The sequence below is a fragment of the Anabrus simplex genome, chromosome 2 (genome assembly GCF_040414725.1).
Source record: "Anabrus simplex isolate iqAnaSimp1 chromosome 2, ASM4041472v1, whole genome shotgun sequence".
Taxonomy (NCBI): Eukaryota; Metazoa; Arthropoda; class Insecta; order Orthoptera; family Tettigoniidae; genus Anabrus; species Anabrus simplex.
Window position 1 is genome coordinate 991973137 of NC_090266.1, and position 26388 is coordinate 991999524.

Consider the following 26388-nt stretch of genomic DNA (forward strand, 5'->3'; position numbering starts at 1 on the left):
AATCGTTTATGAGATCCAGTGTGCTACCAACAGTCCAGCCAGCACAATAACTGTGTCGGGTAGTGATGCAAATTCCAGTGCCTCTGCTGACACTGGTGTGCACAGTGCCAGTGCCAAGCGTGTCACCGTGCCAAAACACCGGTGCCGTGGCACTGATAGTGCCACGATGACTACTTACTCATTGGACTCTTGTAAAAACGTTTATGTTTCATGTTTTGACAAAAAAGGAACTACACGTAGATATACCGAAATTTATATTAATATTTACATGCAAAATACTACAATATAACCCTCAAATAAGTTTTCCATTTACATTCAAGAACAGTATTTTTTCACTTTATTCGCTGGCAGCCTGTTTCGTCTGTTGGTCAAAATTTAGATGCAAAATACTACAAAATAACCCTCAAATAAATTTTCCATTCACATTCAAGAACAGTAATTTTTTCTATTCATTCGCTGACAGTCTGTTAGTGAAAATTTGACCAGCTTTCGAAAACACACCTTCGGCAGGCGCGGATGTTGCTACAACACACAACTTCCGGACAGCTAAATAAGGTAGGGATACTGAAGCTTTCTTCCCAACCAGCATTTTAACGGATCTGCCTGCCTAGCTATTAAGGGGTCTTCCAGGTACGATGAAGCATATGCCGTTTTGAACATGTTATCATTGATCTGAACGATATACAAGATTTACAATCATCTCACACTGCTATGTACTGGTTTTTATCATCTGGAGTGATATAGCTCCACAGAGGGCTAGATTTTCGTCTGTCTGCCATTGACACGGAATTCAAGACAATCCATAATATAACGAAAGAGAATAAAGCATAATGTGGTACGGTCTGGCAGCACTTGATAGGACGGGGTGACCAGTAGGTACCTACTGTAGAAGCGATCTGTCCTGGCACTGGCACTGTCATCGACACCGGCACGGATCTGAGAAGCACTGGCCTGTATGTGCCGTGCCGTTGGCAGGAGGCAGTCACACAGGCACACACAATAGTGCTTAGTTCGGCAACATTGCCAGCCACCAGTGTCCGCTATACTGTTCGATTTACTCATGGAAAAGTGGAATGATCGAGCTGTGTTCTTGTCCTTATTAACAGTATAAATAAGGTCAATATTCACGTCACAAACCGTTTCATTCTTGTAAACGTTTCAGACTTATTTTTATGGCAGTGCCACTGGCACTGGTTCATTTTAAATCGTGGCACCGTGCCTACCGTGCCGTCTCTGGCACCGGTGTCAAAGCACGGTGCCAGTGCCTTCCTTACATCACTAGTGTCGGGAGTTAAAAAGAATGGGGTAAAACTGTCGACCTGCTGCTCATAAGCTAAATATTTCTGTAGTCATTGCTAAGCGACACTTCAGGTGGTGTAAAGAGAGATGCCACTGGATAGTGGATCACTGAAAACCAGTGATTTGGAGTGATGAATAATGCTACACCCTGTGGCAATCTGATGGAAGCGTTTGGGTTTGGCATATGCCTGAAGAACTTTACCTGCGATCATGCAATCATGTGTGGTGTCAACAGTGAAGTATGGAGGAGATAGTAATTTTTTTTTTTTTTTTTTTTTTTGCTTAACGTTGCACCGACACAGATAGGTCTTATGGCGACGATGGGACAGGAAAGGCCTAGGAATGGGAAGAAAGCAGCCGTGGCCTTAATTAAGGTACAGCCCCAGCATTTGCCTGGTGTGAAAATGGGAAACCACAGAAAACCATCTTCAGGGCTGCCGACAGTGGGATTCGAACCCACGATCTCCCGGATACGAGCTCACAGCTTCGCGCTCCTAACCGCACGGCTAACTCCCCTGGGAGATGCTATTATAGTATTGAACCCATCATTTACAGGTCCAAGGACAGGAGAAATCAAATGCCTATTTATTTACTTTAATGTATTGGTTTCTGAAGAGCACCATTTTGGGAGTTTCAAAGCGAGGTGTGTCTCTTGTGTGTTTGGTCATGACACAAGGAGGGAGAACTTCTTGATACACGTGTATAGTGGGGATACACAATGTGAATTTTACCCTTGTTCAAAAAGCAGACTATTAGAAGAACAAGTCATTTATAACAAAAGAAGCAATTTTTTTCTGTTTCTGTATTGCACCACGAGTCGGCAGGAAACATAGCATCTATGTTCCAACAGCAAGCATTCTGGTTGGCATCATTCGCTGGAGAGATTTTGATGAGAGAACATGTTAACCCATAGTAGCTTTGTAATGCTCCAGAACCATTCAATCACTTAAGGTGATAGTGCAAATTTAGCCTATGAGGCAAGGTTGTCTCAAAACCTCAAGTGCAAGTTGTACTTAAAACGAGTTGTTTGTATTTCAATGCAAAGTGATTTTTTTTAAATCATCTGCTATCAATTTTACTCAGAAGGAAGGTGGGAGAGAAGGAGAAATAAATACTCTAGACATTGTCGTTTTCTGCGTTCTAACAGTGACAGCATTCTTCTGTCTGCCTGTCATTAGTAAACCAGTTTTTTGTCTGAGCCCAGAAGGTTGGTGAAGTCAGTAAACTTATTGTCTACTGTGCGGGCGAAACGTCAGACTTTCGGTTATCGTATGACACACACACACACACAATATAAGAAAAAAAAGCAACATTCAGACAACGGATCATACATCTCACGAAAACGCCCCCCCCCCCCATGAAGATTCCAGTGAGAGCATGCACATTGGATATTACAGACTAAATACTCAAACCAACCAATGTCACCACAAGTTTTTAAAGCATATCATTCATGTTTTTATCAGAAGTACAAAAATTGTAAAACTTACCCTTTTTTAGACAGAGCAATTGCATGCAAGCTAAATGTTTTTATATATAGGAAATGTAAACACAATTCACTAGTCATAACAATTCACATCAGCCGGATGTTTCTACAGAATAGATATATAATACACATAAAAATATTTTTTGGTTAAAACAATTCATGTCAACTTAAACCATGTTAAGTACTGTATTTTATTATTAAACAAAATCCAGAAATCTGGCTATTTTGATCTTACATAGGAGGAATAGCAGCTGAAGATGCCTATAAATAGGCGAAACATGTCCTCCTTCAGACATAATAGTGTAAAAAATATTTATGTAAATCAATAAAAATAAAAAGTACTGAAATGAAATGGCGTATGGCTTTTAATGCCGGGAGTGTCCTAGGACATGTTCGGCTCGCCAAGTGCAGGTCTTTCGATCTGACGCCTGTAGCCGACCTGCGCACCGTGATGAGGATGAAATGAAGATGAAGACAACACATACACCCAACCCCCGTGCCAGTGAAATTAACCAATGATGGTTAAAATTCCCGACCCTGCCAGGAATCGAACCCAGGACCCCTGTGACCAACGGCCAGCATGCTAACCATTTAGCCATGGAGCCAGACAATGCATTAAAAAGGTGAACCCTCAAAAAGCATTCTTTTAGAAAGATTCAGTTAGACACCACAGAGCACAGATTCACGGTATAGTTGTGGAAGTTAACGGCATTTTGTGTATTTCATGAATAACAAGGGTGTAAACGTGTCGGAGAGGTATTTCATGGTTGGATGAAGATTTAGGCAGCTGTGCAAGTCAGTCAAAATTTTGTGTTAAATTACCATAATAATATTAATAATGGCCTTAATAATATTTATTCTATGGGGGAATGAGGCATGTCACAATTTAGGCCCACATATAATTTTATTTAGTCGGGAAGAAGTCTTCTAGAAAATTTCAGTAGGGAGGCAGGATTCCATCTGACGAGACCTGGGATTTTGCATTGGAAGGAAGATTTATGTCTGGAGTGCCGTGATATCAAAAGGAGAAATGGAGAAATGTCCGAAGTTGATTCATGGAGAAAGAAATGTTGTCCATGTGTGAGACCATGAGACATAGTATTGTTATTCTGTGAAGTGATTCTGTAGGTAAATCCAGAAACGTTTTGTTCCTGGTGAAGACACAAGGAGATATACCGAAATGTGGGAATGACCCTAATTCTGATTCTGCGAGTCAAAAGAGAAAGGCAGTTATTTAACTCTAGTAAAAATGCGCAATTCGAGATGGCATGTAACGCATTCTACTAGTCTTATTAGGTTGTTACAGGTTAAAAGGGATGTACATTAGACCCCAGTATTTGGTGTTAAAGTATATATTTGTCTGAACTGCATAAATGTAAATTGAGCTCAGCAATGGGAGACATAAGTGCATTTCAGGTAGACAGCTCTTGTCTGTGCGACAGGTGAGCATGCTGCGTTGAGCGAAAGGGTCGCCCTAGTTGGAATTAAAAGCAAAACATTGGAGGCAGTCTTGGCTGAATTATATCACAAATATAATTTGGATCAGTTTTCATTCCACAGGCAATTCAATGTGATATTATGGTAGCCGCAGTTACCAGGCCAAGACAGTCCACGTTTCGAGTTCAAGGAACCTTGACAGGCGAGTATGCATTTGAGTTTAACGACTTTGACCAGATTAGTTTGCTTTAGTTCACCATTTTAATTTAATGGCAATTATGTTTTCTCAATATCGCTTTTGTACCATGTGGATAGAAGTGTGTAAATAATAGGAGCACGTTCTAATTTGTCTTTGTAGTTGTATTTATGGTAGTTTGGTAGTGTAGGATTATCAGAGTGTTGCTTGACAGGTAATGACTAATGGCCTACATGAGGATGGATCCATGAGATAGTTGGGCCACAGATAGGACTGGGAAAGTGATGCAGATGGCCAATTCAACCTACGCGAATGTTGAATTTGCCAGTAAAGCACATGGGACCGGCACCATATGGGATCTCATGGATGAAGTAGCCCTAGTCATTGTCCAAGGGATATCGTTGCATTCTGACATGCTGTAAATATTTAAAGTCAAGGATTTCATGTTTGGTCCGTATTGAATAGAGATTACAAAACAATAAGTTAAATTGTACAAGATCCACCTTTTCAATACAAGATATGTTGTTGATTAAAATTACAATCTCATTCATTAAATGGTACCGGTTTCAACATCCATGGATGTAGTCATCAGCCAAATAGAGTCATTATACAAAGATACACAAAGTTAAAACTCACAAAATTGACCCTCATAATTAAAACTTTCTATGTATGTATATATGTGTGTGTGTGTGTGTGTGTGTGTACAGTCTTCAGCCCTAAGGCTGGTTGGATCCTCAAAAGCTCTGCTATCAGCTGTCATAGATGGCCTAGGCATTACTGAAGAGGCGTACTAGGGAAATGAGGAGCGAGGTAGTTTCCCGTTGCTTTCCTCACCGAGCCAGAAGTTGCTATTACATATCAGTCTGCCAAGCCCACTGAAATGCATGCACCAACCGACCCTATGAGCAATGTTTTCACACCATTCATAGCATGGACTGGCTGCATAAGGAATGGCATTACTAGCATCACTCATACCTCAGTCACTTTCATATTGTCAAAGCCAAGGATAAGACAGAGAAAGATCAATGAAAGTAACAAAATTGCTCTGGCCCATACCAGAAGACATGGTGCACAGTAAACACTAGGTCCTGCCAGCAAAGGCATAAACTGTCTATAACAAGTTAGAATACAAAGCATATTTATGCTAAATGTCCAGGTTTGAATATGTAATTGGTACAAGTTTGACAACTTGTTAGTCACGAATAAAATAAAAAACTGAAGCTGAGAAGCCTCGCAGAAAATAATTTCGAAGTCTTTGACAGTCTTAAAATTTTTAGTTTTGGGTGCTTTGCTCCTCTGTGAGCATAAATACAATACTAAGTCAGTAGATAATACGTATCTGTCTGAAACGGATCTGAGTAAGGAATTGAATATCATTCGTGCTATTGCCATGTTCAATGGTTATAACAACACTTATCAGACGCATAATCAATGAATTTAAGCATCGCTCAAAATCAAATTTAGTAAAGGAAAAATCAAAACCAAAATTGTTTTAGACTTTCACTTTTGATAAAACCATATATAACGTCACCAATATATTTAAGAAGCATAATGTTAACATCTCTTTCAGAACAAACAATAGAAATGCGGACGTTCTACACAATTCCAACATGATCAATAGTTCTAACCCTTTCTCAAAATCAGGTGTATACAGATTTCGATGCAATGACTGTAGCAGCTCATATATTGGGCAAACTGGCCGGAGCATAAAATTAAGGTACACGGAACGTACAAATGCAATTAGGTACAATAAATTTTCTGCAGTAGGCCAGCATATACACGACGCTAAGCACAAATTTTACGGAATAGACCAGGATATTAAGATCCTTGCCACGCTTAGCAAGGGCCCTCTTTTAGATACTACTGAAAGTTGCTATATTCACTTAGACCTAATTTTTAAATTCAAACATTAAATGACATCTCTGAGAAACCGAAAATCCTGTTTGATGTTCTCACTGCAGTGTCTAATATGTTCAAAATTCCGGAAAATAGCTCAGTCTTTCAGATAGGACGTAACTCTTTGATGCGATATCCTTTACTTTCTTGCCCCATTTCCACTATCTGAGTTTAACTCGTTTTTATCTTTCATAATACAGGCCCACATTGAATCAAGAATATTTTAACTTCTTCAACAACACCAAGCGACCGCTGCTCAGCCTGAAGGCCTGCAGATTACGAGGTGTCGTGTTGTCAGCACGACGAATCCTCTCGGCCGTTATTCTTGGCTTTCTACACCGGGCCTGCTATCTCGCCATCAGATAGCTCCTCAATTATTCTAATCATGTAGTCTGAGTGGACCTCGAACCAGCCCTCAGGTCTAGGTAAAAATCCCTGACCTGTTTGGGAATCAAACCCGGGGCCTCTGAGTAAGAGGCAGGCACACTACCCCTACACCACGGGGCCGGCCTTTATTATACGAAGATACACATTAAAGTTAATACACACAAAATTGACCCTCATAATTAAAACTGTCTATAAAAAGTTAAAATACAAAGCATCTTTATGCTAAATGTCCAGGTTTGCATATGTAATTAGTACAAGTTTGACAACTTGTTAGTTATGAATAAAATAAAAAACTGAAGCTGAGAAGCCTCGCAGAAAATAAGTTCATAGTCTTTGACAGTCAAAAAATTTTTAGATTTCGGTGCTTTGTACAGCATTGGCAGCCAACATATGTAGAGAAATGTATGCTAAGGTGAGGAGTTCATCGGTAATTTCCATTCAGACCAGTTCCTAAAATCTAAGGAAATAAAGATGATTTAAGGAAACTAATGTATCTGATTTAATTGTATGTGTTCAAGATTACCAACAAAAACATGCTACAATTTAAAGTTGACATATGGGGAAAAAAATCTACCGAATTGGTAGAGACTTTCAAGTACGTGGAAAGTGAAATAATACAGAATGCAGGACTGGATGCCGAGATAAGCAAAAGGACTCTATCTAGAGAGAGTTTCTATAACAGTGTACAAAACTTACTGTGGGATAAGTAAGTGCTAATGAAATGAAAAGAAACTTGGATAAGGTCTATTACACTAGTGTCCAAAAGTTAAGGATAACTTACGAGTATGCAGGGCAACAGGAAATAGACCACAAATCGCAAGACAAATGCACCTAACAAACTTACATGATCACTCTGTATAGGAAAGGAGTGTTCCCTGCTTTGACTAGCGGCGTAACCGCAAGGTAAACGCAAACAGTGCCTGTGTCCTATATTCCCTCAGTCGTGTTTGCCCTGTTATAGTGTGCGGAGTGTAGCCTCATGGTGAACGGGACAACATAATGGCACAATGCTGCCATTTGGACCCCATTTTGCAGGGTAGAATACTCTGCTGCCTGGAAGCAGGCCAGACACAGACCGAAGTTGCTGTATCATTGAGTGTGCCACAGTGTCATTTCCAGGCTTTGGAGATGATTTGGAGACACAGGAGATGTTAGTTATAGGCCAGTACCAGGTCAACCAAGGATAACCACCCCACAGCAGGACCAATATCTGGCCTTAACTGCCCGACAAAACCGGAGTGCACCTGGAAGACAATTGTCGGCGGAGCTTGCAGCCATCTCAGGGGTTGCCATTTCCCAGCAAACTGTGTACCGGAGGCTCAGAACAGCAGGGCTGTTTGCCTGACGTCCAGCGATGTGAGTCCCACTCACTACAGCACAGAGACAGGCCTGTTTACTGTGGAGCCGTCAACATCGAAACTGAACCATGAATGAATGGAGGCATGTGCTCTTCACAGATGCATCCTGCTTCAGTTTGCAGAAAGATTCCCGTCGCACATTAATCTGGAGAGAACCGGGTAGCCAATCGACTACCACAGGAACATCGTGGAACAGGACCAGTATGGTGGCGATGGCGTCATGCTGCGGGGCGGCATCATGTTGAATGGCCGTATGGAACTGCACATTTCCATGGGTGGTCCAGGTAACATTTAACACTCCAAGATACAGGGATTAGGTACCGAGACTACATGTTCGACTCTTCAGAGGTGTGGTTGGTCCAGACTTCCTCTTAATGGACGATAATGCACAACCGCACCACGCTGCTCTGGTGGATGAATTTCTGGCTGGGGAAGACATTCATTGCATGGACTGACCAGCGAGGTCTATGGTTCTGAATCCTATAGAACATGCCTGGGATGCATTGGGGAGGCGAATTGCATCCAGTCAGCCTCAACCAAGGACCCTCCAAGACCTTCTCATTGCCCTTTCGGAGAAACGGTTTTGACTGCCACAAGAGCTCTTGGATTATCTGATAGAGAGCATGCCACGTCGCTGCGAAGCATGTGTGGCCATTAGGGGTAACCATATACCCTATTAATAGCATATTTTGTTGTGGAAGACATTGCCAAGTTTTGTTAGTTGTTGTCAAAGGTGTACCTTAGCTATCAGAACCTTTCTGACACTGTTTTTTTTCTTTGACAGGTTGTGTGACATAGTGCGTCAGTCAGCTTCCGTTGGTTCAGCAATCCATCCGACATTCCTATCAGATGGCACGGTCTTGTTTAGTGATTATGCTTAACTTTTGGACACTAGTGTATATACCCATACCAACATATGTGGTGGAAACCAGATTATTGACAAAAAGAGATAATAACCAAACGCAGGTGGCAGAACAGAATTCTTGTGAAGTACAGTGCAGAAAACAAGGAGAAAAATTGAGGAATAAGGTTATATGAAAGCAATTAAAGTGGAAAAATTAACTAATATAACAGAAAGGCAGGCTTAGTTGGTCTGGGCATGTTAACAAGATGAGTGATCAAAGAATGAGAAAGTAAATTATGGAAAGGCAAATGAAGGAGATGAGAGGCCCGAGGATGACTAAGACAGACTGACAGACTTAATCAAACAGTTTAGGACAGTTGAACCTGGATTGGAACACAGTGTAAGATAGGGAGTAGTAGAATGATAGAAGAAAATGGAGAGGAACCTATTTGATCCTACCCAGCCATAGTTTGAAAATGGGAGACAATAATTTAGGTCAATTAAAAGGTCAGTACACAACCAATATTCTTACCAACTGAAGAATATCATCTTCCTTTGGAACAACCAGGAGATGTAAGAAGCTACCACTTTGCTGAATCAACTGCACTACTTGTGCATATGAGTGTCCAGTGATTGTCTGCCCGTTGACACTGATGATGCGATCACCTGCAACATAATAAACCACTCATCTGTCTAGCATTCTAATGAATAGTCCATCCTACTATGGAAGCAGCATTTTACATCAGATAGAATTAAAATTTATAATTATGGTTGTTTCTTAAATACTTTTTAAGGACATAACAAAGGGATAGCCTTAAGATGATTATTTTGGTAGTAAAATGTTCAAGTGCCATGTCTCAGAAACATATTATTGACAAAAAGTCAACCGACAACATATAATGGATGTGTGCTACTCTGTGCTCACCAAATAGTGAGAAAACGGCAGCACACAAGCGAGTTGCTGCCTATCACGTACCTTAATATAGACTTTTCTGTTATTATACTGTAGAATATCTTAAGACAAGGAATGAGAGGCAATGCCACATGTATCACCATATTTGCAGTGAACAGTATGCTCACCCAGAACAACAGTGTGTTACAACACTAGATCTTTTACAAAAGTAACACATCCCCATTTGACAAATGCCATCAAAATAACAAATGAATAACCAACATTGCTTCATCCAAGATATACTCATTCGTTTTAGACTGACAATTTAATTCAGCTTCTGTGCCTACACGAAGTATTTGGTGCATGATGTGTTCATGTGTGGAACATCGTTCATCTCTAGGCTATAAAACAATGGATTAGATGAAATATCTTGCTTCCTAGGAAACAAGGACAAATTTAACTCACAATGTTGTATGGGAATTTCTGCTCTCCTTCATTAAGAGAATACTGTAGTTTCAAGTTCAGCTGCCCCTCTGTTTAACAAGTCTGAAAACCAACATTATTTAAATGATTTTTTTCCAGAGGATATCCATCATACTTTAATATGAGAGCCATTGACAGTCTATGGGTCAGTATATTAGCTTACTGGTCAGTAAGCCTGGGTTTGAAGATTGGCTATTATAGACTGTTCAAATTCTGTTATAAAAATTTTATGTGCTGTAGGGTTGGGCACTATGTCCCTGTTTCGGCACACTGTGCCGGTGCATAGTTATGTTCCGCTGTTCTGGAACACGGAGCGTCAGTTGTTCTGAAACATTCTCAAGCAAGACCAAGGTAGTGACTCGCCGTCCCATCACAAACACCACTATGCACTGCCCTTCACCTTCTAGCCGACTGTCGATACCGGCAGTGTGCCACCATGTACTGGAGTGTTCGTGTTCCGTCGTATCCTCTTTGTTCTGCAAGTTCCAATGAACCGGCAACTGGCCTTCGGTACATGCGGATAACTTAATGCGTACTGTTTTGTAAGAGAGTCTTCATTGAAGCCTAGTGATATATACCGTACGAAAGACTGTAAACTTTGAATAATGTCACACCGGAGTCCTGTTTACGACATTTTTACTAGAATAAAACCGGACAGAGTGACATCCAATTTATGTTGTCTGCAAAGGGATCTTCAACCAACACAATGACGAGACATTTGAAACAAACATCCTACAATTTTTATTTTCGTGTTCTGCTTGGATAGGCCTAGTTTTATTTTCAATCTCCTGTTCCGCTTGTATATAGTGTTTAATTTTTATCTTCGTCTTTTGCTTGAATGTTGTTTTTTTTGTGTGTGTTCCGCTTGTATATTGTGTACGTAAATAGAGTACTGACGAATGTTTCAACTGTGCAAGTATATTTTTAATTGGTGAAAATAACATTGTGACATTTGTAAACACATCTACTGCCAGTGTAATTGTGACAGGTGTATTTCAGAATGAAAACATTCTTATCCTAAAAACAACATTTAGACATGATTTTCTGGGTGCCTATTTCAGAGTTCCGACTGTTTTTTCACGTCAAAAACATATTTCTATTGGTGAAAAATATCTAATTCCCTCCATGGGAATTTAGAATATTCTTTTTCACGTGCCGTGAAGTTTTATCCTGGCCCTAATTACTCACAATATAGGCCGATACATTCACCTGGTGAAAATATCCTTGGATTAGTTACTTTTAAACACCTGTACTGCCATTGTAACCGTGTTGTGTATTTCATATCGACCGAAAAAATCTTCACCTAAAAGCAGCCTCTAAACCTTTTTACTAGGCGCAAATTTCAATGTTCCGGCTGTCCCATCACGTTCCGTGCAGCTTTACGTTGGCCGTAACTACACACAGCACGTCCGGTACAGCAGCACATTCCTGCTGAAGCGGAGCATGTCATGTTGCCTCACAAAGTTCTCTCTACTGCGCAGTCACAGTCCCGTGTGCCGGCACACTGTACCGAAACACTCCACCTCAAGCTCTTAATGTTCCGGAACAACCGACTGTTCTGGTCTGCCCAACCCTAATGTGTTTTGTACCTTACTTTGGTACTTAAAAGAACACTCACTGCCATCACTTGGGAACAGAATTCTCAGTCTTTTAAACGTAACTGACAGCAGAACAAGGGTTAAATCTCATTTTGACACTGTATGATCAAATGAACATAATACTCTTCTCTCCCAGGCAGTGTTCTCTACCAACTGTGGAGAAAATATTCATTAATTTTAATAATAACTATTTCCTGCAGTTCTTGTTAATAATTCGGTTATTTGCTTTATGTCGCAACGACACAGGTCTTATGGCGACGATGGGATAGGAAAGGTCTAGGAATGGGAAGGAATCGGCCGTGGCCTTCACTAAGGTACAGCCCCAGCATTTGCCTGGTGTGAAAATGAGGAAACCACGGAAAACCATCTTCAGGGCTACCGACAGTGGGGGTCGAACTCACTATCTCCCGGATACAAGCTCACAGCTGCGCGCCCCTAACCGCACGGCCAACTCGCCCGGTGTTAATAATTCAAGGTACCATATAATTATATTACAATTAACAAAATGTTACACGAAATAATTAAGATATTATTCACTTCATTCTTTTTTTCCTAGTAGTTTAAAGTTGTACAAACACATTGAAGATTTTTAGTAATGCAAGGATGGGAAAGGGCTAGGATTGGCGAGGAAGCAGCCATGCCTGGTGTTAAAATAGAAACTATGGAAAACCATCTTCAGGGCTGCCGACTGTGCGATTCGAACCCACCATTTCCCAATGCAAGTTAACATGTATGCAACTACTTGTTCGATAATAACTGGCTTCATAATATGTGCAGCTTGCGGTCTGCGTTATTTAATTACAGTCAAATTAATAAACTAATGGCAATGGCTGAGTGGCTTTGAAAATAGTCTTCATACTAACTGCTATGGTACAGAAGGCGGCTAATGCAATTCCTCATATAAACTCTCAGTACATTTGTTCACAAGAATCGGATTCAAACTTTGTACACCTTGTCCCATGTTATATACAATGAAAAATCCACAGCCCTTTTTCCAGTCATTCGACCGGGTCAGGAATGAATGAATGAATCAATCAATCAATAAACGTAGCCCCCATCCAGCGGCGAGGACAGGAAATTGTGCCGGCTGTCGAAGCCTGCCGCACATCTCTGGGACAATGATTAACGACCGACGGGTGAAATGAAGTATTGGAGAATGTTGCTGGAATAAAAGATGACAGGGAAAACCGGAGAAACTGGAGACAAACTTGTCGTACGTACGCTTTATCCAGTGCAAATCTCGCATGGAGTGACCAGCATTTGAACCACGGAACCCAGCGGTGAGAGGTCGGCGCGCAGCCGCCTAAGCCACGGAGGTTATCTCTCTCTCTCTCTCTCTCTCTCTCTCTCTCTCTCTCTCTCTCTCTCTCTCACACACACACACACACACACACACACACCGGTATATAAAATAAGAATTTTATCTGTATATTGCTCAGAATTTAAAAGAAATGCTATTTTTTTTATCTGCCATGTCCACAATACTCAGGAATTCTCTGTCCGTTTGTCCGTCCGTGCATGACGAGAAACTGTCCGTTTGTCCGTCCGTGCATGACGAGAAAATGGCTTAAGAGAATGAAAATCGGTATGTAAATTCGGGGAATGAGACACTATACACAGTTATCAAAAGTCATGGGAAGACACTGAATGCGATGTTATTAACTAGTTGCTCCTCCGCGAGCCCTCAAAACGGCAGAAATACGGCGAGGCATAGATTCTACAAGGTGTTGGAATCTTTCTGGAGGGATCTGGATCCATGCATCTTGCACTGCTACCCACAGCTGTTTTGGTTCATGGAGCGTACACCAGAATCGACAGCATCCCATAAATGCTCGACTGGATTAAGATCGGGGGATCTGGAGGGCCAATCCATGGTCGTAACTTACAAATAGTACCAAAACTCACGACTACAAACTGGTAGCTAAAGTAAACATTCTAATGAGTCTCGAAATTCACGACTCCGGACAGCAGGTGCTAGCGATGACCGCAGGAGGAATGAGGTGCGCGGTGACCCACGCTTCCCTTACGACAGACAGGGGACACTGCAGATATTCTGCCACCCCAACCCACAGGGGAAAAATAATGGCTGGTGAATGAAAGAGACCGAGGTTTATTATTATTATTATTATTATTATTATTATTATTATTATTATTATTAGAATATTTTGCTGTTGTCTTAAGCCCCATTCACAATGCAAACGTAACGTAACGTAAACTTAAAATTAACGTTAACTTAGAAGTTAGCGGCCATCTTATCTAATGGAACCATTCACAATGCGCCGACGTAAACTTAACTGCGAGTCCGTAAAATTAAGGGATTGCAAACTCCAAGCTCTTGCGGTTAATTTTACGTTAACTTTAAGAACCAGCCAATCAGAGCAGAGGTAAACGTTGTGTGTTGTGCATGATATAATGACTTCTTTCGACGAAACACTTGTAATTCTCTTTCAAAATAATCTTTGTGTATAGGCTATGTATGATAGAAGGAAAAAGAATTACAAATACGCTGTACCGAAAAATAATAGGTGGAAATAAATTTCCTGTAGTAATGAAATCTGACGGTAAATGGCGGGAGACAAGCTCGTAGCGCTGGCGAACGGATGAGAGACAATCCCTGTCATAAATAAAACAGTGTCCCTGTATATTTCTTAACATTATGACGGACTACTAGTTTACGAAAACGATATCATCCAAACAAATAGATCCAAACGTCTCATCGGGGTGTGATAGATAGGGTCATAGATGTCGGTAAAGGAGACCTTACATTTCTTTTTATTACAAAAGGGGAAGCAAATCGTAAGAAAGGCAAACAGTCCAGGTTTCATCCGCATGTCCAAAAATCGCCCTGAGATAACCTTCTTTGATTCAAGGGATGAACCCATTTTCTGCACCGTTGTTTAGATCGCCTTTTCAGGTACCGTAGGCCTACACAGCTCCCAGGAGCAAAGCAATAGATGTTTGAAGTAATATGAATTCCGCTACCACGTTGTTTGATTCCATCGAGGTATTGAAATATAAAACTGCGAGATAGCCCAAAACCTGACTTCCGTACTCAATAACATGGCAGTGTTTTGATTGGCTGCTGTGTACTCTTTACGTTAATGTTACGTTACTCCATTGTGAATACCACAAATTTTACGTTAATTTTACGGTTATGTTACGTCGTTAAGTTTACGGTTACGTTTGCATTGTGAATGGGGCCTTAAGGCTAATATAATACATATTTTACCTTTCGCATAAATCTATAATGACGTGCGGCCTCCGGGGAGGTCTGGTGCAGGTCCTTAGAGTTGACGTCCTATAGGTGACCTGCAAGTCTGTGAGGATGAGGCCCTTCCTAAGATGAAGTCTCATACTGAAGACGGCACGAACAACCAGTACCCGAGCCGTAGGAATTAACTTATGAAAGTTAAAATCTCCGACCCGACCGGAAATCGATCCTGGGACCCCCTGGACCCCTTGGACCAAAGCCCAGCATGCTAACAATTTATGCATGCAGCCGGACGACATAAAATTTAAGTAAGTATATTGCCCGCTGCTAGTTAAAAAACTGTCAGTTGGTAGTACTGGGGCTTAGTTCCATTATGCAGCCAGAAAGTGGCATTTACTTGAAAAGGAATTTTATTTAGAGATATTAAAGATCAAGATAGTTAATTCACTCATTTAGTTTCAACACTTCGAGATTCATTTGGAAAAAAAGGCGTGTTTCTATTTTTGTAAGAGTTCATCTACTCGCTTAGGTATTTCAATAGACTGTCTAACCGACACACTTAAACCGAAAAAAGTTACTCATGACGCATCCGATTATTCTGTGCGATATAACTAAATGATATTTGAAACTCATTCGAAATAATCGAATGGAAGTTATTCGATTATTAAAAGTATTCCATTATCCCATCACTAATAGGGTGGGCATTCATCCATTCAAGGAAGAACTGGCCCTGCTCGTGAGTTTTGAGACTGGCCCAGGTAGAGAAACCTGTTCTTACTAATCCTCTTCCTGGAATTCGTGAGTTTTGAGCCGACACGGAAGATACACCCTAGACTCTGTTGACCTCGGAAACCCCGAATTCGCGTGTAATCTCCGCAATGCCATGACCCATGCGCCGTGCGCCGATGATCATCCCATGTTCAAAGTCGGTTAACTCGCGGCGCGGTGCCATGTCCACGACACTGATGTCTGTGACAGACTGCTCAGCTCCACCTCAGCTAGCCACAACGCTCAGTGGTCAAACACGGCACATTTTCTAATGGGACACCCCTTACCGTGACTTTTGGCCACTCAGTTTAATCTGGAGTGAAATTGTAGCTGAGCGGAAGGCCTAAAACTTAATTCTCGAATATTTATGTTATTAATGGTCTTATCGATACATACTACATAACTGAAGTTATATGGAATTTAATTGCCGATCATGTATGTCAAATTTTTACCGTATCGGCTATGACAACATATTCATGAACATCGATTTTTGTTCCTAACTCCATATCAACGCCGAACCACAAGAAAATGGCTGAACAGAATGTAATGAAAATCGGTATGTGAAGTCTGGGAATAGGGTACTACAGTCTAGGCTATAAATAATTTTAGCCACGCTAGATGCAATGGTAGTTTAGGGGAAGGCTGGTGGCTTTACGTCGCACCGACACAGTTAGGTCTTATGGCGACGAGGGGATAGGAAAGGCTTAGGAGTTGGAAGGAAGTGGCCGTGGCCTTAAAACATTTGCCTGGTGTGAAAATGGGCAACCACTGAAAACCATCTTCAGGGTTGCCGGCAGTGGGATTCGAACCCACTATCTCCCGGATGCAAGCTCACAGCCGCGTGCCTCTAACCGCTCGGCCAACTCGCCCGGTAGTTTAGGGGAAGAAGCCTAAAGTGTAGTTTTTAAAGTACCTATGTTATGGTCCTATCGAAAAGATTATGATTGTTGTTTTAAGGGGCCTAACAGCTAGGTTATCGGTCCCTAATGATACAAGGTGCAACGAAATAAAACGATAATTAAAACTGCATAATGTATCCACTGAATCTAAAACGAATGACGAAAAATTGACCATGAATCCAAAGCAATCAGTGAATCGGATTCACAATGCCTTATTTTCTGGAATGATGCTTGTTGTCCAAAGGGGTCTAAAATCCAGGTCACCGGACCCTCATAATAGTACTAACCACTAGTAAAGCAAAACCATGATGTTTCTCCTATAGTAGTACTAATCACAAGTGACGAAGAATCATAGTGTTCCTCGCATGGTGGTACTAATTGAAGGTAATGTAGAACAATGGTGTATCATACATAACGGCTCTACTCACCAGCAACGCAGATCCATGGTGTTCCTCACATAGAGGTACTAATCACGGGCACTGGCTAGATCCGTGGTGTTCCTCACATAGAGGTACTAATCACGGGCACTGGCTAGATCCATGGTGTTCCTCACATAGAGGTACTAATCACGGGCACTGGCTAGATCCGTGGTGTTCCTCACATAATTTCTAATCATAGGCATTATGGCACCACCCACAGGCAACACAAACCCAGGGTGTTCTTCACATAATCCTTCCTCGATAACACTGATCACAGACCCAGTTGGAGGCAGTAGCGATACGTGTTCCTCAGGTAGTAGTGATTATTGCTCTCTAAGAGGAAGCACAACGAGGCACATGTAGTACTAATCGCAAGTAAAGTTGACACATGATTTTCATCGCGTAATGGCACTAATCACAGACTGTCTCATGGTTCCAGAATTATCAACCCTTAGTCGCCCGTTTTACTCGCCTCTTACGACAGGCAGGGGATACCGTGGGTGCATCCGTCATCTGCGTCCCACAGGGGTTCCTGTCGAAAAGTAATACGTAACACATGTTACAGAGAATAAAAGTTCCGATCATTTATGCCTTTTAAAATTTTACCATACTGACAATGATAATAGAAGTCATGAATTTAGACTGTTGTTGCTTAGTCCATATCAGCGCCGAGCACTCCTAATCATTTTAACTCACGATGGTTTTTGTCATTGTCCTATGGTGTAAAACCGCGTGGTCATCGGTCCATATCAACAAGTGTTATTATAAAAAATGAGAAAAATCCGCGAAGGAACGATCGATTTTAAGAGTAAGACAACAGAGAGTCGTGAAAGAAAGAAAGAGACTCCCTTCACATTAGATGCCCTAATATCACACAGTCTGAAGAAAAATAAATGTGAAGGCCTACAACATCGAAAGCTAATAAAAGTGATCAACAATAACATTACATTGAACACTGTTGTAATGTGATTAGTCTCTTCTGCCGCCACTCATCTCCGATAGAAGGGATTATTGCTGCGTCCAGAGTAAAACAACCTGCCTGATATTGGTGGAAAGTAGCTGGGGAGTTGGATAACTTTGCTCCTACTATACGATTGTCCCGTCTACGACGGCTAGAGCTAGCAACATATTTCATTTGTAGCGAATGTTATCACTTAAAACTCGTTAAGCATAGAAATGTAGCCTTTTATTGGTAACTGCGCTAGACGATGCTCATCACTTTCACAACATAACTACACAAGCATTGGGAAACTACACATTCATATATATCAAGGCGTTAAAGCAAGAAGTATTTTGTTTCGAAAGACCATAGTATGGAAAGAAGTACCGTATACGAAGTTTAACGCTGATTCCTCTGGACAAAGTGTATGAGGAAGTGTATAGTCGCTAAAAAGAAAGAATGAGCTCATGGTACTGCGTGTTCCTGACATTTAACAGTCTATTTTATCAGACCTAATTATATAATTACCCTCCCTGGGGATACTACTACTACTAGTAAAATGTTTTCATTCCTCTCCTGAAGGAGGAGGCGGGCCTCTTAGACGGTGACGCCGTCTCAGGCCGGAAGATGTGTTACGGTGAAGGACATACACGGAGAAGGTGAGGGGGGTGGCGGCCGTGGCCTATACTAAGAACTGTCCCGGCAGGAGAATCGAAAACCAGGAAAACCCATTCTCAGGACAGCCGACGGTTGGGGCCTGCCGTGAGGTCAGCCCTGTCCCATCTCCCGAATGCAGAAGCGTAGAGCCACGGTAAAGCCGTGGCCACCCCTCCTCTGCTCGGTTGGCCGGTCAGAGTGCAGAGCTGTTGGACCACGGACCAGCCGTGGCCACTTATGGGTTGAGACCCACTCTGCATCTACCGAACCCCTGGAGATACCCATAACGAACATTATATAATAGGTTCAATTGTTTCTAAGGAAAGTGTATCTGCGAGGAACTTTTACAATACTATGCGCTCATTTCTCTTTTGAGTGACTGTACATATCTACGTGCGAAACAAACAACTTTTACAGATAAGGCGTACATTTAATAGACGAGCATAGAAGTAGCCGACTGTTTAGGAACCGAATTTTAGTGGTACGTACACGGAATTAGTGTGCTAACGACTCCAGGTATGGCAGCTATGCAGTCTTGTTACCTTCATGTTCATCTCCCTTTCGTCTCGAAATCTCATACCGGTACCGTAATGTGGGTTCTAAACGCTAATTTAGGACGCTGACAAGTTTTTTCTTATAAAGTTTTGCACAATCTCGATTATACGAACAAAATTTTACACACACCACTATCTACCAGCCATTTACGGTTCGCAGACCATATAAAACATGAAAAGCAAAATCATATCCATACAGGCCATGAAGGCCCTTGGAGGAGTATAATTTAGGAAGTGGTTAGCTCTATCCCCACCCGCAAATGCCTCAATTAATCTGGAACTCACTGTTGGTGTAGACTGAGCACCAGGGCCATGTGCCGCTCCAGAAGCGGAAACCTCGTTTCTTAAACTTGTTGACTTCCTGATACAGAATCGAACCAGTGTCGTCCTGAATTAATCGAACAAGCTTTACCGCCTCGACTATGTAGGCACAAAAATGGAATGTACGTAGCCTATTATTTTACAATACAAACTTTGATCGAAGTCGTTACAATCACTACTAACACGATTTTGCATTCCCCCATCCATTCTTCATATACTGTACTGCAAATACAAAAATGTATGAAGAACCCCTATGGTTAAGAAACAATCGCTCATACACCGCAGTTCTCATACATACGTATATACATGAAATTTAGGACACAGAAAAAAAAATACTTATATTTTAAATAAACGCACTGAAAAAAAAAGGACGGACTAATTCCAATTTACATACCAGTTGCTAAACCTGCTTCGTAAGCTGGACTGTGTTCTCGTACATTCTTCACAAATATTGTATCCATGGGTTCATCCAAAGCTGTGCCTTGATGTCCATGGTGCAAACCCAGCCGATGGTCTCCTTGCAGAACCTAAAAGAAGTAATCCACAACTAAATTATTAATGAGAAGTTCTGGACATTTTACGAATTTTGAGCCTACACACTACCACACACTCATCCTGCCCAGTACGCCTCATTTTGGCATCGCCATAGATTTTTGCGGTTTCCCTATAACAGCATAGCACTTGGTGATGCAATTTGAGGATCCAACAAGTCTTCGGGCTGTTGACCTAACATACAGGCATTATACAAACTGAGATGTTTGTGTCGCTTAAAATTATGTTTACGGAATTAACCTAGACACATTTCAATTGGGTTAGAAACAATAAATCTCACTACTATCGAATTAATTTATAGTATGGGTGTAATGTTCATTTTTGTATCCCTGACTCCAAACTTGGCACTAGTACTTTGACAAACTATATTAGCTTCAGTAATAGAAGAAATGTTTGAATACAATTCTCTTGTCCCTGACTGTAAAACAAGTGAATCAGTTCTAACTTACATGAGTCACCACATGCAATTATCCACGGAGGGGTTATCCAGTGGACGCATTATTTGTACAACTGACTCACACGATGAATTGTGTAACGGAGTTCGTGGTGGCAAGAATATTTCTACCGTTAAGGCATTGAATTACAAGCAGTGCAAGTTCATGTCAATGATTTTACTTAAATACTGCATTCAGGGGAGCCTCCATGGCTCAGATGGCAGCGCGCCGGCCTCTCACCGCTGGGTTCCGTGGTTCAAATCCCGGTCACTCCATGTGAAATCTGTGCTGGACAAAGCAGAGGCGAGACAGGTTTTTCTCCGGGTACTCCTGTTTTCCCCTGTCATCTTTTATTCCAGCAACACTCTCCAATATCACTTCATTTCATTAATCATTCACTAATCATTGCCCCAGAGGAGTGAGACAGGCCTCGGCAGCCTGCACAATTCCTATCCTCGCCGCTAGAAGGGGGCTTCATTCATTCATTCATTCATTCATTCCATTCCATTCCTGACCCGGTCAAATGACTGGAAACAGGCTGTGGATTTTCACTGCATTCAGGATTAACATTAGCACTGCCGAGAAAGGAGAGGTTCAGAATACAACGCTTCGAGTGGTAACCCATGTCGGGATGATACGAATAATATTTTATTAACAAAATGCCGTAAGTTTTGTTGCGCGTATGTTGTATCATCAGCCCAAAGGCTGGTTGGATCCTCAACAGACCTGCCATGAACTGTCATATAAAGCCAGAAGTCACTAGAGAAGCGTACAAGGCAAATTGGAATTAATTTCCCGTTGCTTTCCTCACAACCAGAATCTGCTGTTTTGTATCAGTCTGCTAAGCCCACTGAAATGCACACAAATCCACCCACCCTATAAGCACAATTTTCACATTCATCACAGGTAATGGCGTTAGTAGCCTTGTTCATACCTCGGCCACTTTCAAACTGTCAAGGTCACGATGGGGCAGACAGATGAAAGTAACGATACTGATCCAGCTCATACCAAAATATACAGTGTACTGTAAACACTACATCCAACCAGGAATTGATCTGGGCAAAGTGTTGTTGCACTAAAGTTTATTGAAGTTCAGACATAACAGAGATCTCGAGTTAACCTGTTCGGCCCGAATTAACCAGGAGCGGAACTGCTGGCGTCATATATATACAGTGCATAACAGTCTTGTTTGTACACCGTACTTAGGAGATTTAATGTGTTTATAATTTCTAAATAGTACATAACGAACGCACGAGACTTGGGTAAGTTATTGCACAAGGTGTTGAGAACTTCATGTTAGCGATCAAGTCTCGGTACATAATTTTAAAAGAATAGGAGTGAAATATGTTGTGTAATGACCGATTTGCTTGCAACAGTCTTGTTAGTACACGTTAGCTACCTCGTATTCGCTCGGGAACACTCCTAATACCTGGTGTGTATCTGTGCTGTGCTAGTGTATATAGTTTCGCAGTTAGTGCACCATGCCGTGTGTTACATAATGGGTAAAAGAACAGAGTTACGAGGACCAAGTACACCCTATATGAGCAATGTTAAATTTGCTAAACTTGGGGGTGCTCATCTTCCAAACTACTGCAGATAGAGCAGTGAAATTTGGTATGGTTATACCAACAGCCTTTACCTCCGTGCTAAATGCATTTTAACAAAAAACAGGTCACATTTTTTCACACATTTTTAATGTAGAAAGTTTCCATTGTTAAATAATGAATTTGTGTTTAACATGGGGGGGGGGGGCAGTGTTGGTTTTACAGGTGATACAAATTTCATACTGGTATCTTTAGTAGTTTCCAAGATGAGCTCCCCACAATTTAAAAAAAAAAAAATGTGTTCAGAGAAAATCAACTTCAAAGTTTAGGTAGTGGAGAAAACACACATCTTGTGGATTAAAACTTCCCAGCTCCATACTCAGAATCATCCATGTCTTCATTCTTCCTCTTGGATCCTCTCCTCTTCTTTCTTGCTTCCTTTGTCATCTGTTCTGCTTGTCTATCAGCATATTTCCTGTGCAGGTTGTCCATTATCTGAAGCTGTCTGATGGTGTTCAGACCTGGTTCAATCCCAGGATGGTTAAGTACTTGTGTTCTACCAATGTTTCCTATGTTAAAGGAGAGAACACTTTCCAGTGCCCACATTTTTAGGGTATTATGCCCAACAAACACATTCTTGAGTATTTTAGTCCATATCACATTGTTAAATCACTCATTCGGGTTCTTGGTTTGACCTGGCAAATATTTTCTTAGAAGGTCTGGATGAGCCAAGTCCCAATATACAGGTATTATTACAGGGCACAGTCCGTGTTGAAGCTGATCCGTCTGTTGAGAGCTTATGTAAATATGTGCACCATACCGCTTTCCTCATTTTTTCGAAATTATGCACATTTTCTCTTATGGCTTTACCATAATAAACCTGCAACTTGTCAATTTCACTACCAGATAATCTATTTAATCCTCCAATAGCCTTGCCATCAGATAATTTCTTGCCCTTCATTATTACAGAATTTACACTGTAAAAATAGTCTCAGGGCTTCTGACATTTAAATATCTACAAACTGAAAACCTGTTGTCACTTTATTTACATCTACACTATCACCAAATTCACTGTAAAGAGTTCTTGAAGATGATAGTTGCCTGCTTGATGTACTTGAAGCAGTAGCTGTACAATCATTTGGACATGAGCCAAACTTTTTTACAACTTCACTTTCAACATGATTTATTTCACTAATGTCTTCACTTCCACTATATGTACCAACACATTTATTAAATAATTAAATATGTTTTCTTGTTCTTATGCTGGTTTCCATGTGTCTTTCTTTGACCGAATTTCTTTACATTTCTCATATCTCAACCCGGATAACTTGTAATTTAGATCAAAACAACGTCCTGTGCTTTGGAGAAAAACAAACCAACTCCCTGTGTAAAAACAAATCACAGAACTTTGAAGACAGTATGGCCAACTTCAGCTACGCAAACTCCTCTTTGAAATAAGGGTACATTCATAAATCTGACACAAAAACTCGTGGAGTAGTAACTTATGAAAGGAGCGAAGGATCTTCATGCTAAAGGGGGCGTAGCCAAACTGAAGTATGCAAGCATGCACTAAGTATTAAAAATGAAGAATTTTCTAAAGGATTTGAGTTTAAACTTTGCAATTACACTTATTACACATCCGTCGACGGGAAATTTAAACAAAAAAATCGTCCATGTTACTCAGTGGAAGGGTACTTGGTCCCCTTTTCGTTACTAAGAAAAGTCGACGAGCCAGAATGAAATTTTGCAGAGTGTATGAAAACAAGGATTGTACGTTCTGGAACAAAGTTATTTGGTCAGAAAAGACGGTTCGGATGGAAACAGTTACGTATGGAGAAAAGTAAATACAGCCAATAAACCTGCAAATAAGCTACCAACCCTAAATCATCACGGTGGACCAAATATGATTTGCGAGTGCATATCTTCTTGTGGAGTGGGAAATATCGAAATCATCAATGGCATCATAGACAGGTGGGGTTATTTAAAGATTTTAAAGAACAATATCAAACAGAATGCAAGGCAATGACCCCAAGCACCCAGCGGATATTTGCAAGCAGTGGCTCATATGGAACGTAACAACGCAACTGCGAACTCCTTCCCAATATCCTGATTTGAACCATATAGAAAACTATTTTGTGGGTCGATTTAAAAAGAAGGGTTCATGCAAGGAAACTTCAATCACTTGAGCAGTTCAGAAGTGTAGTCAACAAAGAATGGGGTAAAACCAACCCTAAAAGATGTAAGAAACTGTTTATTCCATGCAGCGAAGGTGCAAGGCACGATGAAAACGCCCAGTTTTGGTACATTGCTTGTATTTGTGTTAAATTGCGAGATCACAGATCTGGTTTTTTTAATTATTTACATTGTTTATTAGTGTATTATTACGATATGTGCAATAAAAAACAATTGTCTACAACAGTGTAACCGTTATTTTTTTGCAATAAGTTGGTGTACAAAAAAAGACTTATGCACTGTACGCGTAATGATTACGTGAGGAAAGATTTTTCCAGAAATGCGATGGTAATAGAAACTCCATCTATCTGGTCTCGACTAAAATCCATTGGACGACTACAGTAAGCCGAGAGAATGGGTCACCTAGTATCAAATGTATTGTCTCGGTGTTAGGATAAGAGATTATTTATCCAGAACTCTTTTGTCATCAAGGTTCATAATCAAATTCCACCTGGTGGCCTCGTTGAGGGAAGTTTATACAACGCCAAGGAGCAGAAACACTGTATTTTGCCTGCATATGAAGGTTGGAGCAAATGTCATTGCAACTTTTTTTTTTTTCCTTGCCGATATGTGAGCGGATCACAAACTGCTATTTATCGCGTGGAAGCTATGCAGGCATAGTGTATAATCACAAACACAGATGGCTCTATGATTGCTGGGAGTAGCACAGAGAGCGCTGTGAAATCAGCTGTGTGGCGAGCGTCGGGCGAGATGGAAGTAATCCGTGTTGAGCAGCGCGCATAAAACAAATTAGCCGGAGGAGAAATTGGGGAGAATGCCACAGTGAATTGGCGGAAGCCCTTGGGAATAATGCCCTCCCATACCGTACAGTAGCATGGTGCGTAGAAACGTTTCAGCAAGGACGTGTGGCAACCGGTGATCAGCAACGCTCGGGACGACTTGTCAGTGTGCGGACCGACGTGGCACGTGCCGTCATCGAGCAGCTCCTGAAGGAAGACAGCAGATGGACGCTACTGGAGTTAAATTTGGCTAGTGGCATCGAGAAACTCACTATCAACAGGATATTGCGGACAGAGCTGCAACTGTGCAAAATCGCTTCGCGGTGGGTACCGCATTCAACGATATGCTATATGCAACATGCTCCGACCGCCTAGCACGTTGGAAACAGGACGGCGACCAATTACTGTCACGAACAATCGCCGTCAATGAATTCTGGGTCAGGGCATACGAGCCGGAACTCAAACGTCAATCCGCGGAGTGGAAACATGCCGGATCATCAAAACGGCATTAGTTCCGCCAGAATCCTTCCCCCGTGAAATTGATGGTGATCAGTGGCGGTTCGTGACATTTTACTCCGACAAGGGTGTGCCGCCATCTCTTTCCCCTGCCCAATTGGTTCAGTTTTCACTGACCAGCACCACGATACTTTTAGATGATTAATAATAATAATAATAATAATAATAATAATAATAATAATAATAATAATAATAATAATAATAATAATAATAATAATCGATGACACTGGCTGAATAGAAATCTGCTTGCACTACAACATCAATTAATTCATGAATTAACTACACTACAATGGCATTTATGCACACACATCAACAGGCTAACAGCTAATGCAATCCCGACTATTATGGTGCAGCACTGTTTCCGTCATCACAATCACAACTGATAACTTAGTAACATTCATGAAAAACAGTGCACTATCGAATTTCTCTCTCCTTGCTCAAATTTCAAAGCATGACAACGTGTTCAACAATTTGATCACCCTACAAATAGTGCCGTCACGTTACGGTTATATTTTCAGATTTATTTTAGTTTCTTTATAGAAACGAATTGTTCCAATAGTCGGTATAATGAAATTCATTGTTTTGCAAAATGCTTTGGAATTAATCTCTAACAATAATGAATATAAGACGAGGGGGAAAAGCCTCGGCACATTTTAAAGTGGTTGGCGATGTTGCTGAGAGCTCCGCCGTTCAGCGATTACAACCGCCTGCACTCTTCTTACGTCTGA

General features: G+C 41.2%; 1 protein-coding gene across 1 annotated transcript in view; it reads right to left on the reverse strand.

Moving 5' to 3' along the window:
- Positions 1-26388, reverse strand: part of RhoGAP19D (Rho GTPase activating protein at 19D) — a 528281-nt gene that overhangs the window by 463503 nt on the left and 38390 nt on the right. Inside the window, exons 3-4 of the mRNA XM_068226072.1 lie at positions 20037-20169; positions 9433-9566 (exon numbers count right to left, since the gene is read on the reverse strand). Coding sequence (XP_068082173.1) covers positions 9433-9566; positions 20037-20169 — 267 coding nt within the window. The remainder of the gene's footprint in view (positions 1-9432; positions 9567-20036; positions 20170-26388) is intronic.